The following is a 27,629-nucleotide window of genomic DNA, read 5'->3' as shown; positions in this document are numbered from 1 at the left end:
TGTTATTCGTAAGTACATTTTCTTTTTCGGGCGCGATATGAAAAGACGTAATTTATAATTTTATTTTTTTAATTCCATAATAAAAGTTAGTAGAAGATTCTATGTCTGGCAAAAATTACATACTGCTATTTCATTCTGCAATGATCTAGATTCTAGAACAATTGTCCAACAAATTAAGCATATATAGCTAACAACCATTCACCGTGAAAAAATGTTGTTAAAATAATCCATTCTGTGGAAGCCTGTATGATCCAGTTATAAACAAATAATTACAAGATAAAAAGAACTTTTTATATACAATGTTTTTAAATTTTCTGTTGAATTATTATGCTCAATATGCTCAAACTTGTACTAGATATGAAGTAAATAAAAAGCAAACAAACAAACAAATATAGAATACTTTTGATTTCCATAGTAACGCACGTATATATTAATAATTTAGTTGCTAGGACCACCCCCTTAGCAACCAATAATAGTATTTTACTTTTTACTGATTTTTCTGAAATAACTTTCCATACAAAACAGAATTAACTGAAAATGAATTCAATTCTACTTAAAGATGTCTAAAACTATTACAAAAATGCATTGGCATCGTGTTCTGGTATATTCTAAAAGTTTCAAATGTCTAGCTAGTCGGGAAGTTAGTTAAAAATCGATTGCAAGATTTATACTGGACAAACAACCACCGGACAAACAAGAATACGAGCTAATAAAAACGTTGTAAAATAGTAATTACAGTTATAAAGACCATAATATGTATCAATTAGAATTGAAATACAATTTCCATCGAGCACTCTCAGTCGATAGTATTAATGTATAATTATATAAATCCATAGATACTATTCAGACAGCTCTATCTAACATATATGAAAAAATAAGATATAATAATACATCATTATATTATTTAATGTATTACAGTTTAGTCGTGACTAGGGATTCCAATCCCGGGATCCCGAGCTATTTTCGATACCTATGAATCCCGGGATTGATTAACATAATCCCGGGATTTCGGGATTGATTTTTTTATCAATTTTTATGGAAAATAAAATAAAAGTGAAAATATAACAGAAAAAAATACTTTTAATAAAAAATAACTACATTAGAAATAAACTGAGTTTGAATGAAGTTTGATTTATACCCATGTGTAGGTTGCCGATTCATTTTATTTTTTCACATAAATTATTAAAAATGGAAACATTGGAAAAAAACAATGCTTGGCACTTTTAACAAAGTAATTCCACTATGATACGAGTATCATACGTTTTACAGCAGTTTCATATTTGGCTGACTAATTAGATTTATGAAGCGGAAAGGCCATAAGTACGCTATGATTATTTGCTTTACTATTTTAAATCTCGCTAATCCATTCATTAAGTCTTTACTATCAGAAACAGCAATCTCCTATTAAATTCACATTATTATTTATATTACAATATTATATTTTACTCCGTTAAACTTGTGTATTTCCAAGATTGATCGTATACGATATTAACAATAAATGTCTTAAATACGAGTAGTATAAATTATACTTGATTTATTTTTGACCGAGTTTATCAATGTTATTTGTAAATATAAAAATTTTGTATTAACAATGGAAAAAGTGCCAATCCCGGGACTAGTCCCGGGATCCCGGGATTGTCAAATTGTAATCCCGAAATCCCGGGATCAGAATTTTGGCTCGGGATTGGATTCCCTAGTCGTGACATACACCAAATAAATCGTAAATGTTATTGTATACCCAACTAAAAATTGCAGGATTTGTAGCATATAAAATGTAACAGATATTATCAAACGGCACAGTAAGTTCTTTATTGTGCAAACTACACCTGCTCCCATACAAATCATAACTCTAATCCCATATATTGCCTCAAATGCAATATTACAATATAATAGATAACTTATTCGATAATAATAGTCGTAAACTTTTTTTTCGTCGGCTTACTTTATTTCCTGGTTAGACAAAAAAATAGTAGCACGATCAAAATAGTTCTTGCTGAACGTGTTAAAATTATAGCAAGAGCATTGTTTTTTTCTTTTTTTTTTGCTGAGCGTATCTCGAATAAAAAGTGGGGGAAATGAGGCACGGAAAAAATTATGGAGGCTCTAAACACGGCCTTTTATCCACGTTTTTTTACCTATCGATTCTTATATTAGAATCTGTTTTGCTAGTAAACACCTTTGTGTTTTTGATTGATTCCGAGCTTTCGTGTATATATTTATGTCGAATCTTAACAGCCTACTTCCACCCCTCGCCACTGATATAATTATAGTATATTGTAAATATGTACCTATCCAATTGATTTTAAATGATATTTTTTATATTTATTCATTATATGTTAAATAACTCGCATAATGAAAAAGTCTATTAATTTGTATATTATTAGGAATGTTTCTGATTTTTTTTAAGTTATGTATTTTCAATAAAAAAAAATCTTTCATTCTCATGTTTTATATATGAGCATGTTTATAAGTAAATGAAAATATATCAATAATATGATTTTACTTAATCAAATCCATTTGAAGTTATTTTTCGCAACAAATTATGCGTTAATCGTATAGAAAAAAAACTTCGAAAACCTACATAATTCCCATGGTTTTGGCCTTTGCTTTAGTACGTTCACGTGATTTACTAATTCTTTTGTTCACTGGCAATAATTATACAATTATTAAATATACAAGCTAAATAGGTATTGTTTTATCTCTATGTCAATTTTTAAATCACAATGCAAATGAAATAAGTTTAGTATAGGTGGTTCCCAACCTTTTTTAACCTCATGGTCCACTTTTCAAATTTAGTACAACAGTTTTACGACATAGTGACGTATACTGTCTCACAAACTTATCCTGCTGAGCGGACAAAAATTGAGTACCTATTGATTGGGTTTCGACTGAGACTCCCTCATCAACCCTACAGATAAGTGACACTGCACCCTACTTACATTTTCCAACTCTCAATTTTAAAATGTTGTTGCTATCAATATAGGTCGCTTTAAAAGTATGTAACCAAAGAAATCCCCACATTATACCTAAGGTTACCATTTTTATTTTGTTGGATAAAATAAAGGTCAAATCTGAAATGGGTTCATACGAGAAAAGCAGACTGTAAGTACATATATATAGAGATTTTACAGCGTTTTTCTTAGCTCGTATTCTTATTTTCCGGTGGTTCGTTGTCCGGTACAAATCTTGCAATCGATTTTTAACTAACTTCCCCACTAGCTAGACATTTGAAACCTTTAGAATATATCAGAACACGATGTCAATGGATTTTTAATACTTTTAGCCATCTTTAAGTAGAATTGAATTAATTTTCAGTTAATTCTGTTTTATATGAAAAGTTATTTCGACACCATTATTGGTTTCTAGGGGTCTGGGGTCCTAGCAACTAAATTATTAATATATACGTGCGTTATTATGGAAATCAATATGACATGTTAAAATGACATTTCAGTATTATTTCTATCAAGTACAAATTTTTTTGATAGTTTAAGCTAGTCAAGTCAAGTTTGATTCAACAGAAAATTTTAAAACGTTGTGTATAAAAAGTTCTTTTTATCTTGTAATTTTTAAAGTCGTTTCAATCCGTTGTATTTTCGTATAGAAATATAACGTGTCACTGCTGAAATACGTTGAGATGAAATGAGACGTACTGATGAATACCCGCTTAAATGAGATGTTTGCTAATTTATAAAATATGATCATCCAAAACACTTAAAATGACAGAGAATTTAGAAATATGTTTTACCTACATAACTAAAAATATTAACAGTTAAAATTATATAAATGATGAATTTGTTTGTTTATAGTTGTGTTATAAAACATTGCATTTATGTATTTTCATCATTATGAACTCTGTTAACATGTTTTAAAAATTATGTTCTATCTTTAAATGGCAAAAAGCCAAATAAGGGACAAACGTGGGTTTTGGAAAACAAAATAATATTTTGGGTACACTGATCGAAAATAAACTATTATCCTCTATAATAAAGGACATAATATTGTTACTGTAATTATAATATACCTAACTATTGTTTCGTATTGGACATCTACTTTAAAGCCCAACCCGAGCAAACTCGTTGATCATTTGATCAAATCACTTTATCCGTCATGACGAATCTCGACAGTGCCAATTTTTCCAAAATGTCACCGGAAGAAGATAATGACCGATAACCGTAGATGGATTGACGGGTGGTGGGCTCGATTTTAGATCATCTAGAATTCAACAAATTCGTTTCTCGCTTTTATTTCCCATTCGTTTCCTCTCCAAAACTTCATTACGATAGACTAGGTTAAACTAGGGATGCCAAAATTTGCTAAAAATACGCTTTCCATATACTTTTTATATCGTAGTACCATTTCAAAACTATTAGCATTATCATTACTTAGGTACACATGTGAAAGTGTTTTTTTTTCCTATGAAAATCTAAAATAATTTTCTAAAAAATATTTAAGTTAGTATTGATAGAGACACATTGAAATAAATTAAAATACATATCTATCTATATGGGTACATATAAATTGTCCGTAAAATATTTCACCGTGGCACAGTTCGCCGTGAGCTTTCTAATCGGAAAGAGATGACCGTATCCAATTCTATTAGATTCAATATGAACAGTAATTCAATTTTCATAGCTGGGTTGGGCAAAATTCATGAAATCAAGAATGAAAACCTAACCTAACCTAACAAATAATCCAGTGTATCGGCTATTTTAAAAAATTTGTTTGCTGCTGGCTATAAAGTGTAAACCGACAAGAACCGTGCTTTGTTTAGACATACATTTTATGCCAGTACCTACTATACGACACAAAGGGGTTGGACGGTCTTTTATACGGCCATATATTTCCGATACAACATTTCACGGTGAAGTGTGATGTTGCGAAATGCATACATACAAGTTTTCGGACACGCATCTATATGAATGCGTAAATCAGAAAAGGGACGAGTTGAATTGACGGCGCTAAATTGTTAATTTGTAGATAAAAACTTAAAAGTTTCAATACAAAGTTGTCCAAAACTCTATCTTTTTTGGCTGTCCTGAAAAGTAGTTCACATTCCTCTTTTTCCCTTTCGAACACAGAATTATTGTAGTATTAAGTTTGTATTATCATCATCATCAGCCGTGATAAATACACTTTCGGATGAAGATCTCTTCTATCTCTATTCTCTTTTCGGTCCCAACTTCTTCGCTGCCACGGACTTCCGCCCAACTCGAGGTCTTCGTTCCAGCGGCATTTATAACCCTTAGGTATCACGTGTCTACACCAATGGCGAAGGGTGGAGATAGGCTGTATATATATATATGGCTGGATAAATATTATTCTGTCATTAAAATATGCAACATTATGTACGATTTAATGTCATGATTATTGATATTTTATAGATATACGAGTATTTTTTTACTATTATCTATTATGGTTTGGTTTTCGCATGATTTAATTGAATTTAAACAACAAACTAATATCATCTGTAAATAATTGTAGTCTTCGTTCAATGAAAACAAATACGGATTACTGACAAAGTTTAGTATGCACTATTTATATCGGATCTTGACAGCCTACCTCCACCCTTCGCCACTGGTTTACACATTCAATTAGCTTGACCATGTCTATCACATCGCGTACTCGTGTCTGTCGAAATTAACTACTATATTTTAATTGTTTAATCACCGGTACTGTATGCTATACATGTATGTCTAAAATAATCATTTTTGGCTAATAAAAAAATGTTAGCAAAGATACACTGATACAGGAGATGCTTGAAATAAATTCCATTTTTTATAGCACAATTTTTCTATCTAAACGAAGTCTACCTTGGATAACTGAATCAATCGACGAGCCAATATGTCAAATTGTATTTCTCAACTCCAGAGTATTCTGTTTTGATTTCATTAAATAAATAACATGTACACGGATACATGTATTGCCATGCGTAGAACGTATCCCCATAAAATACGTGAATTATGTATGAAAAGAATTTTAGGGCCACATTACGTCTTTCTATTCTTAGAAATACACCTATTACTTGCATCATTAATAAGGCCTCGAAGAACTTTTTTCCCCCTCTTTTGAGAAAATATGAATTTACTGATAAAATAAAACCTACAAGTACTTTAGTTGTTTTTGCGAACAATAACGTATATTTTGTCCTGTTTCAGGAAAATATGTTTCTGGAAATAAGATATTTTCCGGGTTATATCTTTACTTATTATATTATATGTCATGCTTTCATATAAATTAAATTATTATTTTATTATCCAAAAAATGAACAATATTTTGTTTTCTGGGATTGGTGTTTTTCTAAGGTTTTTAAAAATTTTATATTGTCAAAATAGGAATTCAACATTCTTAATTTTTCTGTATATTCAACAAGGCCTACTTTATTCAGGCCATGGCACTGAATTGCGAATTACGATTGTATAGCCTTCGACATCAATGCAGCAACTTAATCGCAATGAATGAATATATTTCGTTCAATTTATTGCCGTAATTTCAATATGCAACAATCATCATTTAGTATTGCATTCGAAGTATGAGCAACAACTATCACTACCATCGTAGTTTACAGTTTTCTGTCACGGCTATAATAGTGGGCTTTGATATTCAATAAGGAATCGAAAAATAATTGGCACTTCGCATTAAGCGCTAGGGCGTTATAAATAAATTTGGATTTTTCCCCACATATATGTTTCTAAAGTTTTTCAGAATTTATTATGCTTTCATATTATTTAGAATCGATTATTGTTTAAATCGATAACTATTAATTTGACTAATCGGTGGGTTATTTAAAAGCATTACAAAATAAATAGTTCTTAATCGAGTATTATATATTTTTTAAAGACGTTGAAGAGAGCATTCTTCTATACCGATGGAGACTAAATTAATATACACACGAAATTGACGCTGAAATGGGTTACTAAATCCTATGATTAAATTTGTTATAAAATCAATATGCACTATAAATTCATTTGTATCAAGTATACACTTTTGTTCTCTGATATTTACTTGCTAGGGCTGCATATATGCATTTGAATCATTGTTATAGCTAAACCGTATTTAGATGAGCAATCCAAAAAAAAAAATACGCATCATCAAAACAGTCCGCCAAATAATATATATATATATTTATATCATGTAATATAATATAATAGTCTTTCAATAAGCAAACCCACAAATATTATATTTTCTGTAACTGCCACGTCAACTACACCAAAATCGTACCTAGTTCATACGTATATAGTAGAAACTCTTTTGATATAGTACCTATCATTAATAATTCAATTGGTTCGATCAATCATAAATATTGATCATTGATGAGAATCATATTTGAACAAACAACTGTATAAAATCCCGTATAAAAATTATTTCCATATTTTAAAACATAAAGAAATATTTTGACAAATCACTCAAGTGTCAAGTTTTTATCACACTTGTCCTGTAGCCATTGTAAAAAAACTTCTTCTCAATATGTCAAATAAATGAATTATTATTATTTAGCACCAATTTTAAACATTGTTCTAATTTACCTGAACAATATTGTTGAGTAGTCAAATAAGTTTAAAAAAATCATTAAATAATATATTTGGTCTGGGAATGTTATCAGTACATAACTTAAATTTACATACTTAGCAATTTTTTATCAGCAGAATTTTAGAAAAAATAGAATACTGTGCTTATGAAAAGGTCATAATATATTTGATCCCGAATTCGTTTACCCAAAACATCAATAATCAAAGAAATAAAGTCGTTGGTTACTATGCAAAAATTTAAGTAGATAAATATTACAAAATGGATTTTTTCAACGATTACAATAATTACTCCTTTTGTATGTTGTTATAATATTTTTGTCCTAATTCAACATACGAGTGCCTTGCTAATTTGCTTATCTTAGATTTATCAATGATATCATAATATCGAATCATGCATGTGCTTATTAGATTTTTAGATAAGATGGGAAATATTTTTTTACGTAGATCGTATCGCGAAAAAAATCAACTGCAAGGAGTGGTGATGTGTTTGTTTGTTAATACGTTTAAAAATCGGATCATTCGTTGGAAAATCTTGTTATGGTTTTGGCCGATCTATTTTCGTATTTTTTTCAATCACATGACTGAAAGAAGATGTGTTTGATCTCGCGTTTGAGTTGAAAGTCATCATAATAATATCCTCTTTTTAATTTCCGTGGTGTTTCCGATAAAAATCCTAATATTGCGAACAACTTTTAAAATATAGGTATGTCGAAGCTTATTTTTATACAGAGCTTTATCAAAAAATGCCCATGGGAGATTTTTTATTTACAAGAATACGTTAAAAATGCCAACAAATATTTTCAATCAATAATATAAGAAAGTATGCAGTTCTTATGTACATTAAAAATAGCAGTAATATAATATGCCTTATATTGTATTTAAATATTTATAATAATATTATTTCCCTTTTAGGACGGGGCATATAATATGTATGTGTATATGTATACTAACTGGCTGTTTACAAGGTTAGTGTTATTTATCCAAGCACATGTACCTACATATTGATAAAAAAGACTATGTGAATTTTACTCAGTCGTGGAATTCGACGCCTTAATCTAATGCAACAGGAGGCCTGGTTTCTAAGCGTCGTTTATGGATGCCACTAGAAAGAACTTATGGCCTTTGCTTCTTGACCGCTATACCCCATGAGTTGTGTCTACATAAATATTATTGTGATCACTAAGCTTCATCTTCCACTCTACTTCAACACAAATTATGGTTTTAACACAAGTTTTGCGCATGCTTTAGGTTGAAAGTGTGCTACGCACTGCCTCAACTGTCTACACTTGTACGTCAAATAGTTTTTAATGTTTCACGGGAAATAGTCTTGTCATATTTTTATTATGCTGATTGTAATTCAAAGATGTAAAAAATATAGAATTTTGAAAAAACTAAAGTACACAGAATCTTTCAAAATTATAGTATTTTTGACTAATTTAATTATAGTGTAACTGATGTGATGTTGAACAGAAATCCGTCGGTGATGAATATACTTGCGTTAACACTTTCATTACGAAAAATGTCCCTTTTGAAACCAATTTGGGGCAGGCAATGCGCAGGCTGTGTATGCGCTGAGATGTGTTGAACTAGCGAACAAAAATGTCCGAATATAGACAGGACTGTACAGACTTCAGCAACCTACTTTCTACATGTGAGGTCTGTACCGAGTATAGCGGGGCGAGACGCAACGGCCAAACGTTCTAGTGGACTCACAGCGAAATTCCTAGGTATTATACAAACCGTTTAAATGTACAAAGAATGTACAAACGCAGTATCACCATTAACCGAAAATCCGAAATAATTATATATTGTATTGTAAAAATGTTACAGTCGAACTTGTTGACCGGTAGTCGTATCATTATAAAAACCATGTATTTGCATTGTTGACAGGAAGTAAAATTGCGGTAGGTATATATTATATACACAGGCGTGAACTGTGAATTATTTCTTATTATTAATACGGTTTTGTTCGTTTTTTAATATTTTTATTTTGATCGTAAAAGACATCTTCCAACATGTCAAGATTTCTCATATCCCTGATGTAATACATATTGCATGTAGTTAAAAATGAGCTCTACTTATATTGCAATAATGGACAACAATAATTGAAAATTCTATATCTATATGACCCACTCTACTCACGGATTCAATGAAATCTTGTATGTGAAAGATTTTTTTTAATGAGAATATCAAACTAGCTTACTAGACAATACATTTTAATGGTATTTTTATTATGTCATTGAATTCTGCGATATAAATTTTTAACAATCTTTCATTGATACAATCAATCATTATTCTTCACTTTGATTGATACAAATTGAACATGTTCTGATCTAATCTACCTAAATTGGTCTGGTATAAATATTGAGATAAATGAACTACATAACTAATTTATAAATCATTATTTTTAATCAGCGCGTACTCAAAAGAAATTATTCCAAGCGTAGTTTTTTTTTCAGTGACTCATGAGGTTATCAAAAATACCTCGTGTAGTAGAAAAACAACACGTTTATCATTTACGTTAATTTTTTTATCATTAAACGAAAATAATAGATTTGTACTACGGATCAAATAATGTACTCAAGATAATAAATATTGCAGTGAAACGCGAAAACATAAACTGGGTAAAAAAGCTTCTTAAATAAATATTTTTTCTCTTATTATAAATTCTATTGACTGACGTTTTGATTGTAAGAACCCTTACACATTGACACTTTTTAGAAGCGCCACAAATACTGGGTGTAATATTTACAAGATGTGATAACTAAACATTTGACGAAAAAGTGGCGTTTCTTTTTGGGGCTAACCCGTATTGGGGTTACGCAAATGTATAAGGAAACAAAATTTGGCCGCGTTAAATAGTGAATCAAGCGAAATAAAACGAATTATGAATGAAAAGTACCTAATAGTAAACAATTAAAAATATTGACCAATATTCTGAGGTTTGAATTTATATATTATGTAATGGTAAATACAAGATAATTCAAAACTTTAAAACTGTTTTACTATTATAGTTTTTAAATGTTTCCGATATTATAGTAAATAATAAATACCAGGGACATAATTTAATATGAACATCTAACAACGGAATTACAAAACATGCAATTACATATAATTGACTTAAACTTAGCTTCAAAACTGTTTTCATTAATCGTAACGTAACTGAAAACAATTAGTAGAAAAATATTTTCTTTTAATCAAAAATATACTTACTTACAATTTAAAAATACGTTACAAATGAAAAATATTTGTCGAAGAGTCATGGTTAATTAATAATTTGATTTTATCAGTAAAATCTAGTCTGATAACAGTGATAACTGATAAGTTATGACTTGAAGGTGCAGAAAATTTTGAACAATACAGTGTTATAATGTATGTTTTATTGTAGGTATTTATTGATTTATTGTATTTACATCTAATCTTGGTTCGGTAGTGTCAATTAAAAGTATATGTGATGATATGAAATTCTTTATAATTTATTATATTAGTGAGGGAGAACAAAATATACCTAATACTTTCTTTCCGAACGGCATACTCCATACTACAGGCGCTAAAAAAATATCCATCATATTAAAATTAGATTAAATAAATTGTTAATTTACCCAAGGCTATGTGTGACAACAGACAATAAAAATATTATTTGAGTTATCTGCAGACAGTATTATTCTAGACTGTAAAAATATATCAGAGCCCGAGGGAGTAATTTAGTTATGATATGGGCTATGGCCATGCGTTAATTTTGTTACTAATGCTTCAAATACACTCTATGACGATTGGTCATATATATGTCGAAAACCCCGTTTCTTATGTTGGCGTCCTGTGTCATAGGGTGTCACAGAGTGTAAATACGATGTCATAGCTGTCATACAATATGTATGTATAGATGTTGGAATGGCATAGATTTGATCATAGACACTAAAACGCTCTTAGCATATATGTGCCCGATCGTCATATAGTCTATTTGAACCTTAACACTACAAGAACCATAAAAATAATTATTTATAAAAATGCGATTGTCAATTGTTTTTCACTACATGTAAATTTTGTTTTTACGACACGTATTTCGCTCAAATGGTGAACTGTATCGAATATTCTCTACTTTATAAAGCTCACTAAGGTTTTGTCCACATGGCGCGTGTCTCGCCGCGAGTGTATGTGGACACCTCAATGGGTCACCTGTACCTCAACCGCGCGCGACAGTCGTCACAGCGCAAGTGTTTGTGGACGGCTCAATGAGGTCACGTGTACGGGAATGCGCGCGAGTCAAAACGCGATTTGTGGACAAAGCTCACGTGAGTAACGCACGCGACGTAAAGACAAAATATATGTGGTGAATACCAAGTGATAAACTCATTTTTATACATCATCATGAATTATTATCACGCACTTAACGTACCTACAATATATAAAATATGTATTACGCAAACACATATGCATATTTAGTAAATTAATAGCTACATGCTAATTATTTTTTTGTGGTCATATTGTATTTTCTAAATACATGCTATTAATAAAAAAAATATAATATTTATCATATTAACATTATTAACCCACCAACATAGAATTTATTAGCAAACATTATAACGTATTGCATTGATTGTAGAGCGGCTATGTCTCTGAATGTGTCTTATAATCGATATTAAAACGTTATTTTACGGGGGGAAAAGATCCATTGACAACTCTGCGTCAAAAGAAATGTGATTCAGAAAAATCGGAAACTGAATCTGAAGACGTTTCAGATTTTGGTGGTGATATTGCAAACAAAGTATGTAGGTAGGTACATAAATAATACTCCTTTTGAATGTACAACTTTCATTTTTGTAATAAAGTTTCTATGATTGTACAATGATTTATTTTGATTTTTGAAATGGTATTTAAATAATTATAAGATAAAAAGAACTTTTTATATACAACGTTTTTAAATTTTCTGTTGAATCATATAAACTTGACTTGACTAGCTTAAACGATCAAAAAAAATGTACTTGATAGAAATAATACTGAAATGTCATTTTGACACGTCATATTGATTTCCATAATAACGCACGTATATATTAATAACTTAGTTGCATGGACCCCAGACCCCTAGCAACCAATAATGGTGTCGAAATAACTTTTTATACAAAACAGAATTAACTGAAAATGAATTCAATTCTAATTTAAGATGGCTAAAAGTATTTAAAAAATGCATTGGCATCGTGTTCTGATATATTCTAAAAGTTTCAGATGTCTAGGTAGTCGGGAAGTTTACCGGACAAATAATAATACGAGCTAAGAAAAACGTTGTAAAATAAGAATGTATCTTATAATCGATGCAATACGGTAATTTAATATCATTGAAATAGCGTTTAATTTGCAATTGTGTTGGGTTTCCTGTCTTTTGTGTACCAAATTTGAAGTCATCAAATCGGTCGGTTCGTGTGTAGACGGTAGTGAAAATAAATCAATCGAAAATAAACGGTGCGTATGTGGATGGGTTAAACGCCACATTATGCATAAAAACGAAACATAGTATTATTTATGTATTAACAGCAGTACCTCATGTATGAAAAATTAAATAACAAAATACATGATGCATGTAGGCAAAAAGGGTCACCACACGTTGCCGCTCTCTTTGTGGGCAAGTAAGCACATGCAAACGGATTCCCGCCAAAAATAAACACTCCCTTTAACATAGCGCTGGCGGGTCAACGCCTTCACAGTGCCGAACAGGCGTATAATAACATTAATTTAATTTAATTATTTTTTCATTTTTAAAATCGCCCGTTAGTCATTTGGGAGATGTTTTAAATTGGATGATGTATTCATTTTTGAAAACATGCCCAGGCAATTTGAGAGATATTAAATTGTATGGCTTGGAAACCGGTTCGATGTACAATAACGCAAAATATTCTGAAACTTTTTTAATCATATTTATTTCTTTTAAATAGGCTTAGCATGTTTATTAATAATTTTTTATATAATTTAATCGGTAGAATTTCACTCCAACAACAGGTAACACTTTTCATTACATATTATTGCCAACATTTTTTCCAGACAATCACTCTACAAAATACCATCCGTTAGGACCTCAAATAATTTATTTTATTTTATTTGCTGTGTATAAAATTAGGTAAGCCTATTTATATTATTACTCAAAATTTACAATAGATACATACTTTATAATAATGTGTTACTTACAAATAATTTATTGTTTGAACGTGTTCAAATGCTTTACATAACATTTTTTATATCATATTATAATGATAGCCAGAGGTAATGCATGAGAGAATCAACTAACAATTTTAGAGATAATAAACAACTTTATTAAACTTGAATATATTATTTTGGGCCTGAATATGTATATTTATTCACAACAGTCGTATGGACTAGTAGTTACATATACCACCATACAATCGTCATACTGATAAAATAAGTAGAATATTCACAATACAATGTTTCGAATTTCAAATTGTATTTGTATTGATAAATGGAATTGACAATTCAGTGATTACAATTTCAAATTATTTTTCATGTGTATTGTATACTTGTACATATAGTATATAAGTTGACTTCAAAATAAAATATATACCTACTTACGTACAACTATTCTATTTTCAAATTGTTCAATATTGTCAGATAAACCATTTTATTTGCTTTAAGTTTTGTATCGAAACAGTAAAATACTTCGAATATAATATTGTGATACTTACATTATCCAATATGGTACGTACATTTTTGTGATAAGAATTACTTCTGTAAATATTACACATTTTAAATGCTATAGTGTATATTTCTAAAAATCGATGCATACGTGCGTATGTTGTAGATATATTCTCGATATAAAAATAGATATCGCCAGTATATAATATTTACATTCGCGTGTTTATACTTTTCCATGAGTTATTATTTAATTGTCAAAGTTATTATTATCAGTTTGTGACAATAATATAATGTATATTTTTAATAAATTTACAATCATTTATTGTCAATAAAGAAGCCGCAAATTTAAAAAATAATTTTAATGACATTAAAAGACTATGTTATTATTAATTTATTATATTGATACGATTAAATTAGTCATTGTAAAACAACTAAACTGTGTCTCAAATAAAATAATTTATAATACCTACTCTGTTATTGTACTGTCAATTCTTCAATTTCAAAAGTGCATATGATTTTCATAGATCATCGTAACTTTTTTGAAAATAGAATAAATGTGATGTTTGATATTAAATAATATAAATTCATCGTTATGATATTATGATTATAAAATTTTCGATTAATTCCAATAAAAACTACATTTCACATTAAACTATAATAATGACTACTGTGGCTTTTAGTAATATCATATTTATTTTGTTTACAGCCATAACAATGGATTAAATTGAAGAGACAATGCTATAATACAAACCTTCAAGTTATAAAATCTGTTTAACATTGATGTGTATATGTAGTTCCTTGGGTATTAACCCAGATTTTTATAGTACAGTATGTTAAGCTAAAGTCAACGGTCATACCACGCCCATCTGTCTTTGTGATCTCTCTGTTTTGTTTTCATTTTGGATGCGTTACTGTTCTCTGCAGCACATCTCTACAGACAACAGATCTCCGTACATATACGACACAGTATCACATATATGTATGTAGTATGTAACATAAGTTTTGTTGCACAATACCACGTAGCCCGCCAAAACGATCGATGCAATAATAATTTTCACTTTCAGCTTCTAGACGACATACTCCCCCAGCGTCACATTAAATTAAATATAACGCAAATGAAACAGAAAGTGCAAGCGAACTATTTAAAAACAACGCAAGTTTTTTTTATAACTTTACAACTGTCGCGTGATAAGCGCTCTCGCTCAAAAATAATTCAGAAGAAAACGCGCGTTATTTATAATTGGACCAGAATAAAAAGAAGAGTGAAACAACTGTAAAAACGTAAAAACATTAGATATTTTGGCAAAGCTGCAGATTCTTTAGCGAACACTGGACTCTTGAAATAGTATATGGATAGCACATTTTTGTACACGCATGTTAAGTTAATACTAAAAATTATAAGGGAAGATTTTAATTAATTTACTTTACTGAAAACGTTATATAAACAATCGAAGCATTGTGTTATACATATATTATAAATTGTGTATATAATAATGGTGTGAGTTAGTTTGAAACTATGGTACCAGTCTGTTGAGCTACACTGACTTGCATGTAATGTGTAAGTAATATTATAGTATACTGTAATAATGTTTTGTTTGTATTATATTAAAATTGTTTCTCACTTGGATGTGTAAAGGTTTATCCTCTGAATCCGGCATCTTGCTCTATGCGCAGTCTCCCTGATACAGCGTCACACAAACACTCCTCTCAAATTATATATCACAAAAAATGCAATTTACTTAATGGCGCGAAAAAAAACTAATTCAAAGTGTCGTGGGTAACTTAGTTTTAATTTTAACTGTCGAGTTTGATTTAATTTAAGTTTGAAAACTCAAGTGCAATATTCAACAGAGCGTCGCTGAGTGATATTGCGAACAGGAGCGCAGCATACGAATGCTGGTAGCAAAATGCTTCGCTCGGAATGTTCGCCAGTCAATGAGAGATGCTACGATACCGGGGCGGCGAAAAGCAGGAGGTCGCAACAGCCTGCGTCGTAGAAGGTGCCATTTCCACGCGCCCTGTTCCGCGTCGTTATACCGCGAATGAAAATATTGTATGGGGAGCTATTTAACTTTGCGGTTAAAGGCTTTCTATAATGCCAGCGATGTTGTGTCAAATTGAAACATATTATCCTTTTGCGAACGATTACATAACAATACAATTTTAAATGACATTATAATATAGAAATAATATTCGATACGACAGTATAATAAAGACGTGCCCACTGAAACCAATGCATTTTAATAGGTGGATGATGATTATTTATTTGCCATTTTTTTAATAAAATATGGACCAAGAGCTCATTTTATAAATCATTTACTACTAAAGATGTTGAAGAATTATTCTTATATACCTATTATTAGTATTTTTATTATATTATTCTACATAAAATTTAGATCAATAAAAGCCAATAACTGGTTTTAATTTATTGATAAGTATAGCATTTATGTGGAAAACTTCCATTTAACCACATCAATGATATTATATTCCACAAATTCACCGGCTTTTAATTTAACAAAATAAACAAACGTTGATTGCATTATTAATAAGCAATACTATACATGGTAAACTTATACCTAGCCCGTTTACACGAGCATGGATTTACTACTGGCAGGACGTAGTATCGCGGCCATAAGAAGAAAATGCACATGTAAACACGTATTATCGTGCAAGTTGCAAGATTGCATGCATGTTTCAAAAATGTTCAGAAGCTTCTGAATTTTCACGCGATAATAAATTGGTACGTGGATGGCGGTGCGCATGCGCAGTCAAACGATAATGGCGAACCTGCCGGAAGAAATACTAACTACACCGCACAGAATATTTTGACGTCTACCGATTATCTATGAACTTGACAAAATCTGTCTGAATCTGTCAAATAGCACCAATACGATGACAACAACGCGTCTCGCTCACTCTTGAAGAATGAGATCGGACAAACAGTCAGTACTTTACGTGTTAACAGTTATTATCGCGATTGTTTAAAATACACATTCTTGGTGCAAGTAAATTTATGCATGTGTACCGGCGCTATTACATTCATAATGTTTGCCAAAGGGTACGAGCAGCTTTTTGGAAACACTGCTCTAAAGTATGACCATAATTGGCAAGTAAAAATAAAAATTATAATTAGGTACATCAGTGTAAAACTGTGTATTTTTTTTATTCAATACTGAAAACATCCAAGGTGTCGGCATGTTAGATTCTTTATTATAGAAAATTTCATTCAACAATTTTTAGTGATTTCAATGTGTTGCTAATTCAACGTTAAGATGTATTTATCAATATTATATAATAATGTAATTGATATCCATAAAAAATAATGTAAATATTTGTATAATTATTAAATAAATTAAAGAAAGTAAGTATGTAATAAAAAAATATTGTTTTCCGTAAGATGTTCTTGAAAATGTAAATAAACATCTGTTCGCTATAAATCTTTTGACACGTTATGCTTTAACTAAAAATACATCTCAAGAATTAATATATTATGTGAATGTTTTGTTCATCAAAAATAATTGATTAATCACTAAATCTAAGAAAAAAATAACAGATTTGAAATGATCCTGTGCACAAAACGTCATTTGCTGAGAGCTAAAGTTGTCAGTATTATGGATTCCATATCCTCGATTAGCTACTACACCCATGTATATATATATGTATTTGCAGTTGAACTTGGCTATTACGAGGAAGATGGGACCGACTGAATTTGCTCGTTATAAGCATTACTCGTTATATAAAAATAATAAGCATAGAACATTCAAAATCTGAAAACCATCGTAAAAATCCCCGAAACAAGCATGGTATTCATAAACTACAAAAGAAGTTTATTGTAATTAAGTGCTGAGCCGCCGGCGCTGGTTTAGGGATTCCAATCCCGGGATCCCGAACTATTTTCGATACCTATGTATCCCGGGATTGGTAAACATAATCCCGAAACTTTTGGGATTGATTTTTTTTATCAATGTTTATGGAAAATAAAATAAAAACGAAAATATAACTGAAAAAAATACTTTTAATAACATTTATCTACATTAGAAATAAACTGAGTTTGAATGAAGTTTGATTTATTTCGCATGTGTTGCAAATTCATTTTATTTTTCACATAAATTAATAAAAATGAGAAAGATTGGAAAAAACAATGCTTCGCCCTTTTAACAAAGTGATTGCACCATGATCTCATACGTTTTAGGACAGTTTCATATTTGGCTGACTAATTGGATTTATGAAGCGGAAAGGACATAAGTATACCATGATTTGCTTTACTATTTTAAATCTCGCTAACCCATTCATTAAGTCTTTACTATCAGAAACAGCAATCTCATATTAAATTCACATTATTATTTATATTACAACATTATTTACTCCATTAAACTTATGTATTTCCAAGATTGAACTATACAATATTAACAATAAATGTCTTAAATAGTATAAATTATACTAGATTTATTTTTGACCGATTTTATCAATGTTATTTGTAAATATAAAAATTTTATATTCAATGGAAAAAAAATGCCAATCCCGGGATTGTCAAATTGTAGTCCTGAAATCCCGGGATCAGAATTTTGGCTCGGGATTGGATTCCCTACGCTGGTTGGTACCTACTGACTTCACATAACTTGAATTTTTGTACATGCAATTTCAACCATATACGTGGATACTTTTTCAATGTTATCGGCGAAAACACCAATTAGGTACTTAGACACTTAACTAGTGTCATAAACGTAACCCGATCCCGGCGGCATCGGTCTAGTTAAACGGCCCGGTCGGATTTTATTTCTTAGGGTCGAAAATGTTGTTTCGACACATTAACAGTTTTGCTCGGTATACCCGAGAAGTAGCTCGTAATAAAAGAGAATAAATGCATGGAGAAAATCATAAACTGAACTGTCAACGAATCTTTCCTCATTACATCCGAAATCTCGCTACATTCGTGATCGTAATAAAATAACCAAGTTCGGTTGTATTTATAAACGGCGCATGCGCCGATCAAACAATGAACTGAGAATGAAAAAAAAATGATTCTTAAAATCAATTGCATCCTTCTCACTAATAAAATTATTATCTACATGCCCACCTATGTTTATAATATATTAAATAATATTATGTTATTGCTATTTGTATATTTATTTTTTGTGGCATTTTTATTTAATGTGCCACGAGACAATTTAGCCTTCCCCAATGTGCAGTCGGGTAAAAAAGTTTGGCAAATACTGATAAAGTGTGCAACATATCAGCATAATATTATTATAATTGATATGTACAGAATATTATAACAAAAAATAAGTGTGCATGTTAATCCTAACGCATGAGTGCATTGTAATTCAAACCACATAAGTCTTCCTAATAAGATTATAATACTATATCTCCTCAGGCTTATTGATCGAGGGCAAACTGTAGAAGTGTAAGTAGTCATTATTATTTGTTTTTTACAATGTCTGGTGCTTAGTTAATAATATTATGACTTGCATTATCTATTAACGTTCTTTCAAAAAGATGTATCAATATTGTTGTAGAATATATGTTGAGACATGAGGTATGTCGCTCAATGACAATAATATCCTATACCAGTGGCGAATGGTGACTTTTGAAATGAGGTAGGCTGTGGAGATCATAGTAAAATAACACACATTTCAGGTATATTTACGGGAAATAAGAAGATAATACGATATTACTACTGATGAATAGAATAATACACTAATTCGATGAAATTTCAATAACTCACTGACGACAAAAATTGAGCGATGAGTTTAAATTATGTTTTGTATGTACATATGCACATCAAAAATCATTAGATTACTCAAAATAATTTTTTATTTTTAAAAACAATCTATATTTATAATAATAATTAAATAATATAATTTAACGCAATTTGTACCCCGGTGCAGTATTTTCACGTTTTGATGCTAAAGATTTGTTGGGTGGTTTTTTTCAATTAAAACCTGTTTTATCAACATTATAAAAACTCTTCGTCCTTTTTTTTCTCTAAAAACACCTTTAACGTATATATAAAAGTGTCTGGTGAAAGTACATCACCTGAAAGCTTATTCCCGTGAATTTCCACTTCTCTAATATCAACCTGAACTTGTTTTTAAGTTTGAATCTCCATTCAATCTTGTATTCAAAAATCTCGCTCTTTCACATAATACTGGACGACATTATATTATTGGCTGTCCAGATGATTACATTTTAATGAACTCTATCAAAATACACTGTTAGAATTTTTCACTTCGTGATTTCTTCATAACTTTCCGCTCTTCGACATTATACAATTCATAAACTGTGTAATTTCTTCACTTTGTATTTTTTATATCCGAGATCATTGAGCTGCCGATGCCATATTTATTTGATAAAAAACGTCACCTCTTATCAAAGCATTGAGTATATTCACTTTGTCTTTTAATCAATTAATGATAGTAAGTACCTTCCGTTTTCTTTTCGAATGCATATCGATAATATTCAAAATATGTATTATTTAAATCACAAAAATAAACATTTCAGAAAACTAACTCGTGTTTGTTTTCAATAATCTGGATAAACGAGAATCTGGGCAATCGAGGTTCTACTGTATTCATAATTTACAACACGTAAAGATAATGATAGATATAAAAAAATATGTCGCTTTCAATTTTTTTGATCCCCAAACTTACTTACAGAATATTATAATGTGTTATTGCAAAACCACAATAATTTGAAAGACTAATAATTAAATATTGAAAAAATACCTACATAGTTTATTATAACTACCAATGTAATTTTTTAAATTATAAAATCTGAACGAATAAAATCAAAAACCTTATATAACACTTTGAAATAGTTATTCCGTCACTAAATAGGCCTCAATTATCCAGCATTCACTATGTTCATCAATTTTATATTATGACTATTTTTTTCGACAATGTCCGATCCTAATAAGATCATATGGGCCTCCATAGAGTAGAGGTTTGTATTAACAGATATTGTTTTTACGGGAAATAGATGTCAGCCACTTGCTCAACCTATTAGGTCCATACTCTGACTCATACATAAATTGAAATACAATATGTGTACTTGACAGACCCAGGATTCGAACCTGGGACCCACGACGCTATAGTATATATGATTACAATAACAATAATTATTTTATGAAAAAAAATGTGACATTTTCAAAAATTGCAATGAAAACAGGTTTTTGCGGAAGTTAATATATCAGTTTTTCAACTGTCCGAATTTATCATTGTCTTGAGTAGCTATTCCCAGTATTCCCACCCCAATTATTCCGGAAAATTGAAGTTTTACTGTTCACGTTCTTAGTAATTTAATCGTATTACTACATAAAGAAGATAGCTCCGTAGAGCTGGGCAATATCCACTTTATATTCTATTCTAAATTGCCTGTCATTATTTTAAACATTACAAAGATAAATATTGTATTACGGCTGGGAAGGGGACAAGTCCAATAATCAAACTGGGGTGGAGAACAGCTTATACTATTATATCAAGACAGACAGGATACAGTTTACAATATTTTTTTCTATAAATTATCAATGTTAATTTTCGAGATATAATATCAAAGTCTCACTGCCATTTTTTACCTTTTTCCGGTACACAGTTTCTTAGGTGTGTCTCGATTTCTCATATTTTTTGGCCAACACATTATAGTTAATTTTGTGCATTTATAACAATACTTTTAATTAAAACATAATATCTATAGTAGGTAATTGTTTGTTGCAGCTAAATCCATGATAATATAATACTGTAAGAAGTCAGTTTCGTCAATTTAGTGAATGTATAGGTATATAATATTTAAATTCTGGCGTATCTAGGGTTTGCGCCTATAACCCCCGTTTCAGACGGGACACCGGTGTCGCGCTCGTATATAATAAGGAGGCCTTTGTATTCGAATAAAGGGGCCTTTGTATTATGTTTATGAACGCCCAGAGACTAATGAGTTAACGCATAATTTCGCGATATAAATTAGAAGATAAAACTGGCTGCGGTCATAAAAACATGTGTATCAGCGGCTTGAGAATTTAGCGGCCGACGGAAAAGTGTACCGGACACGCTTTGACTCGTTAGCTCGGGGCGTTCATAAACATAATACAAAGGCCCTTTTCTTCGAATACAATGACCTCCTTATTATATACGAGCGCGACACCGGTGTCCCGTCTGAAACGGGCCTAATAATACGCATGCTGGATGGATACGCTCTGCAGACTATTTTATGACGAGATATAAATGACATATCCAGACAGTTATAATGTTTCAATATATTATTCTGCCTGCATCAACAAAAACATCGTACCATAGATAATCTACTTTTTATCACGTAGTTTACTATCTATCAATTGTATTGTTGACGATCGTTCGTACATTGTAAATAATGATCCAAGTTGTTGATCTTTGCAGGCTGGAAGTGCGCTGTTGCCATTTATTCGTAAGTCAAATAAATTTAGACCAATTAAGTTGTTAATTGCATGAAACGCAAGTAATGCTCATATTGACGCCCACGTAAAGTGATTGTTGACTTTGCACTCAAGGCTGTCTAAAAAAAGCGCCAATTTTAACAATTTAAAAGACAGCACCGGGTGGATAATATTACGAATTAACACGTTATTTAGTTGCTGGAGAGCATTCTTCTCACCGTTTTACAGATATCAGTCACACGTCACGTTGCATTGTTAAACTCCACAACAGTGATTCATAACCGTAATTCTGCGTTACCTTAGAGCTCCGTGAAATATGCCAGGGGTTCTACGAGAAATTAGGAAAGCCACCTAAAAAGATTCAACTTGAAACCTTTTTGGTTATGAGGTAAAAATGTTTAATGAGACTTTTTTAAATAATAAACTCAGGCAAGTACGCGCTGTTTAGAGCCGGTATATAACACAACTAATTGTTATAAAAATCACAAAATTTTCTCCCTCGCATTTTTTGTATATACCCGTTTAAGAAAATCACGCAAAAATAATAAAATGTAGTAAGTAGGTACATGTAACAAATGTACATAAAATTATTTCAGAAAATAAATAGTAACCGAAGGCATTTTGAGTCTTTTCACTGTCTTATTGAGGGCAGCAATTTTCTTAGATATATAACTGCCTAATTATATACACATAGTTTCAATAATTTACCCCTCTGGAGCTTAATGTGTCAGCCAGGTGGGGGTTCCCCAAAATTTCCCAAAATGCCTCAAGAGTTCGCCAATCGAAAAGGTTTAAAATCACTGCTACATGATATTTCGCAGTTTACCATTGATTAGCTTTTATATTAATTCGTAGACTGCTGACTTGGTTTGTCTATGGATCATTTTGTTATATGTTATTTTGTATAATGGCTTTTTGCTTTAAAACAACTATTTGAAGTATTATAGATTTGTAACTCAGTATGGCTTTCGCTCAGGATAATACTCAAAAAAGACGAGACTGAAAGTCTCTCAGTTTCAAAATGCTCGCTACTAAAAACTAAACTGAAGAGACGTGAGATGCTAGTCTCTCAGTTTCCAGTCTCCCATAAAAAAGTGGTGCCAATATCAGTAAACTCAATGAAAAATCATATTTTCTTACCAAAATTGGCAGCACTGAACTGTCCTGAACAAGCAATAACATGTGTCAAGACGTCAAAAGTTAAAGACGGGCGAACCGATCTTTAATTTAAAATTTGTGGCAGAAGTTGAGAAATACTCCTGCCTGTATAATTACAGGCTGCCAAAATATTCCCGTAAAGACTTTACAGAAAAGGCTTAGAAATAAGTAGGAAAGAGAATGGGTTTGACAGTTTGGGGTTATGAGATTATTATTGCAAGTGGGTTTCAGTAGCGCTGTGTGCGAAGCATCAGTCATTGACCAGTTTATGAGTTCCATCAGCAATTTAGTTTCTCCATGAGTGAAAGGCCTTAGTGATTGCACATTGTTACAGATTACTTTGTCAAATAAGTATTTTGCAACTTTAAGTTTATGAAATATACCTAGTAGTTCGTACTCAGTTTAAGTATTTACAAATAAACCAATAGATACGTAAATAGGTATCTGTAAATATATATTCACGTTTCATCATTAGAGTAGACACGTATACCAACACAATTGATAACAATCACAGATAAAGATAATATAGATAGAGAAGATAACAATGATAACCATAAAAATATTACATATTATAACTAAATCCTTTATTCGCACGGGTTTTTTGCTGAATAATTATTTATTTTCGCGATATTTGTATTGATAAAAATATTATATTGAATCTCAGTTTAAAAAAGATAAACAATCGACCTTTAAAAGTATTCATGGCGTCTGAACTTATTGTTTTTCATTCTATATCAGGGGTTATCAAACTTGTTCGGTCTCGGCACCCTTGATGCATCAGGTTTGTTCAACGGCCCGTTAAATCTATACTTCAGCTGGGGCACGGTCTAAAATGGGCGTGACTACGCGACGCGAAGATTGTGCAAACGACGCGTGCAGAACAAAACATAATTTATCATAAAAATTCAACACGCGTCCATTTAATGTTATGTTTATTGTTATATTAGTAATAATAATAATATATTCATTGACATGTCTTCTTTTTCAAGTAAATGGGTAACGTTTTTTAGTCATCTTTACACGATTTAAGAATTAATTCCCCCGACGCCATCACAAAACAAATTGACGTGTTCACAGCTCGACTTTCGCTCTCCGACTGGCAGCGAGTCCGAAATTTCATCGCACCTATAGTTGAAAATTATTTTCCGTTTCACTGAAGTATGCTCTTAAAGCGAAGCTTTATTTTTTTTTTTCAACGAGTCGATCTCGGGATGGATTTTGGTCGATGAAGAATTGAATCGTGAAAATATAAAAAAGCGTGTATATTCAGTTGTAATATTATAATATAATATCATTGAGATTTTGAAAATAAGAATTATTAACCGTTCATATTGTTATTCCGTTAACGCCTAGGATGGCTGAGCGTCGGCTTATAACGTCGTGACTCGTGGGTGCCAGGCTCGAATCCTAGATCTGGCAAATACACATAGTGTTTTTCAATTTGTGTTTGAGCTCAGAATATGGACTTAAATAGGTTGGGCAAGTGGCTGACATACATATATCGTAATAAAAAAATTTAAAAAAAATATTATTCAGTCAACCAGCTTACTGAAAGTAGTTTTCAAATTAACCGTGATGAACCCCGCATAACCTCGTCGCACCACTTGATTCATATTGCATCACTGACGGCCTGCCGAAAGCGTGAAAGAAAAAGAAGATTTGAATCTCCGTACCGAGGGGTAGTTCCCTTCCCGTCGCGCAGTAGGCTCTTTGTGCAGTTACAAAAATAGTTTGCTTATGAGTTCCGAAAAACAGACCAAAACGTATCATTTTCACGATGAGAAATTGAGTATTTTTTCTGTGATGATCAAAGACAAGTGCTTATTTTTTGGCGCTATCTCACCTTGAAGAATGATAATGGTTATGCCAGTTTTGGTATTGAATAGTAGATCACAGCCTATTTGAAATTGGATGTGCCTGGTCTATGCCGTCGATCAAATCAATTAGAATCAGTATATTTTTTCATTTTGTGTATCTGTCTTTTTTACCACGTTTTTATTAGCTCGTATTCTTGTTTGTCCAATACAAATTTGTTTTTGTTTGTCCAAGATTTGTATTGGACCATTGAAAATTTTTAACTAACCTCCCGACTAGCTAGATATTTTAAAGTTTTAGAATATATCAGAACACGACGACCTTGCATTCTTTTAATACTTTTAGCCATCTTTAAGCAGAATTGAATTCATTTTCAGTTAATTCTGTTTTGTATGGAGAGTTATTTCGGGAAAAAAATCGTAAAAAGTAAAACACTATTACTGCTTGCTAAGGGGGTCCTAGCAACTAAATTATTAATACATACGTGCGTTACTATGGAAATCAATATGAAATGTCAAAATGACATTTCAGTATTCTATATTTATTCAGTATTTCTATCAGGTACAAAAAAAAGTATTTATTAATACATAGAATTGTCAAGTTTATATGATTCAACAGAAAATTTAAAGAATGATTTCATTGTTGACCACGGCGTCGTCAACTTGAATGCGGTCCACACCATCATTGCAACTTCAACTTAATCTGAATTCAGAAAAGCTAACAAAATTACTTTCACTTTTCCTTTAACAGTCGATAATAATTATTAACAAGCAATCAAACCATTATAAATGCATTTAATTTTTTGATGCATACTGTACGCGTCGATTAGATGGGCTTAATTAACAAGCTGCATTTGCGTAACATGTTACATCAAATACTATCAGAACGAGCCTATCATGTAGTATGACCCCATTTTAGAACCAATCCTAAAAGTAGGCACAATAACAATTATTTTTTATCCACTGTGCACAATTCAACTGTCAGAGCGATGCACCTACAACGTGAATACTATTGAAATCTAATTTTTACCATTATCGCTAGCATTGCAGTAAGTAATTTTCCATGTTCTATTATATACCTACACATAAGTAGGTATATAATATATATTTGTAGTTGTTCGTTATTTAAATTATATGTTAATTGGATATTACGTCCAACCACTAAGTTTATTTTTTTATATGGATACAAAATTGATTAAAAAACACAGAATTGTTTTATGATTGTATATTAATTGTTTCATGTATATGTTAATATTAGTACATGGTAGTATGGCTTTATTATTTTGGTAGTTTATATATGTATATTGCGGAGAAACACAATATGCGAGGAACGATTATTCAATTGAGAGATTATTTTTGAACTGCTTGATAGAAATGTTTGATATCGACTAAGACTGTTCTATTCTACGTCGATATCCATCACACAATTTATGCTTTTCTTGTAAATGTATAAATACACATATTATTTAGAATTATAATAATAAATTACAACCGATACCATGACTAAATTATTCGAACAAGGTGTCAAAATTGTTGTCTTAAGAAATTTAATTCAGATTAGAGTTAGAACTACACACATCATGGCGCCCCACAAAGGGAGGCTGACAGGGCTCTAGCCTGAGGGCCCGGGTTCAGGAAGAGCCCGGCATGGTGAGTCGACCAGATAAGTGATAGGTATAAACACACATCACAAATTCTCTTTAATGGTAAAAAGTCGCCTGCGGCGCTATTTTCCTCCAATGATGTTATTATTTAAAATTATGTGGTTGTACGAGACAATTTTTAATTATGTATCGATACTCGACAACTCCATAATTCAAATGGATGTAGGTATTAAAATATATAAAAACACACTTAATATACATTAATACACAATTTTACGCGTACTCCATTTAGAAAACGTTTACTGTAGAGCGTCACACTGCCTTTATCTTTAGCGATAGTTAGGGGGGCCGCCAAAGATCCTAGACCGGGGGCCCGCTTCAGGATGTGGGGGCCATGACACACATAGATCTCAAGCGTAAATATAAAATAATGAAAAATGCGTTACCGCCTAGGTGTTGCTGTAAGAAGGTACAATTCTCGAGT

At 31.2% G+C, this 27,629-nt stretch overlaps 1 protein-coding gene across 1 annotated transcript in view; it reads right to left on the bottom strand.

Moving 5' to 3' along the window:
- The window catches only part of LOC147068421 (uncharacterized protein ZK1073.1), an 87,401-nt gene extending 71,313 nt beyond the window's left edge, over positions 1–16,088 (bottom strand). The window contains exon 1 of the mRNA XM_085952242.1: positions 15,788–16,088. Within this exon, the coding sequence (XP_085808368.1) occupies positions 15,788–15,823 (36 nt within the window). The 5' untranslated portion in view covers positions 15,824–16,088. The remainder of the gene's footprint in view (positions 1–15,787) is intronic.
- Positions 16,089–27,629: the final 11,541 nt, after the last annotated feature.

This window comes from Rhyacophila brunnea, unplaced genomic scaffold (assembly GCF_057557595.1).
Source record: "Rhyacophila brunnea isolate RB1 unplaced genomic scaffold, BYU_Rbru_1.0 scaffold_3, whole genome shotgun sequence".
Classification (NCBI taxonomy): domain Eukaryota; kingdom Metazoa; phylum Arthropoda; class Insecta; order Trichoptera; family Rhyacophilidae; genus Rhyacophila; species Rhyacophila brunnea.
This window is presented reverse-complemented; position numbering and strand designations above follow the sequence as displayed.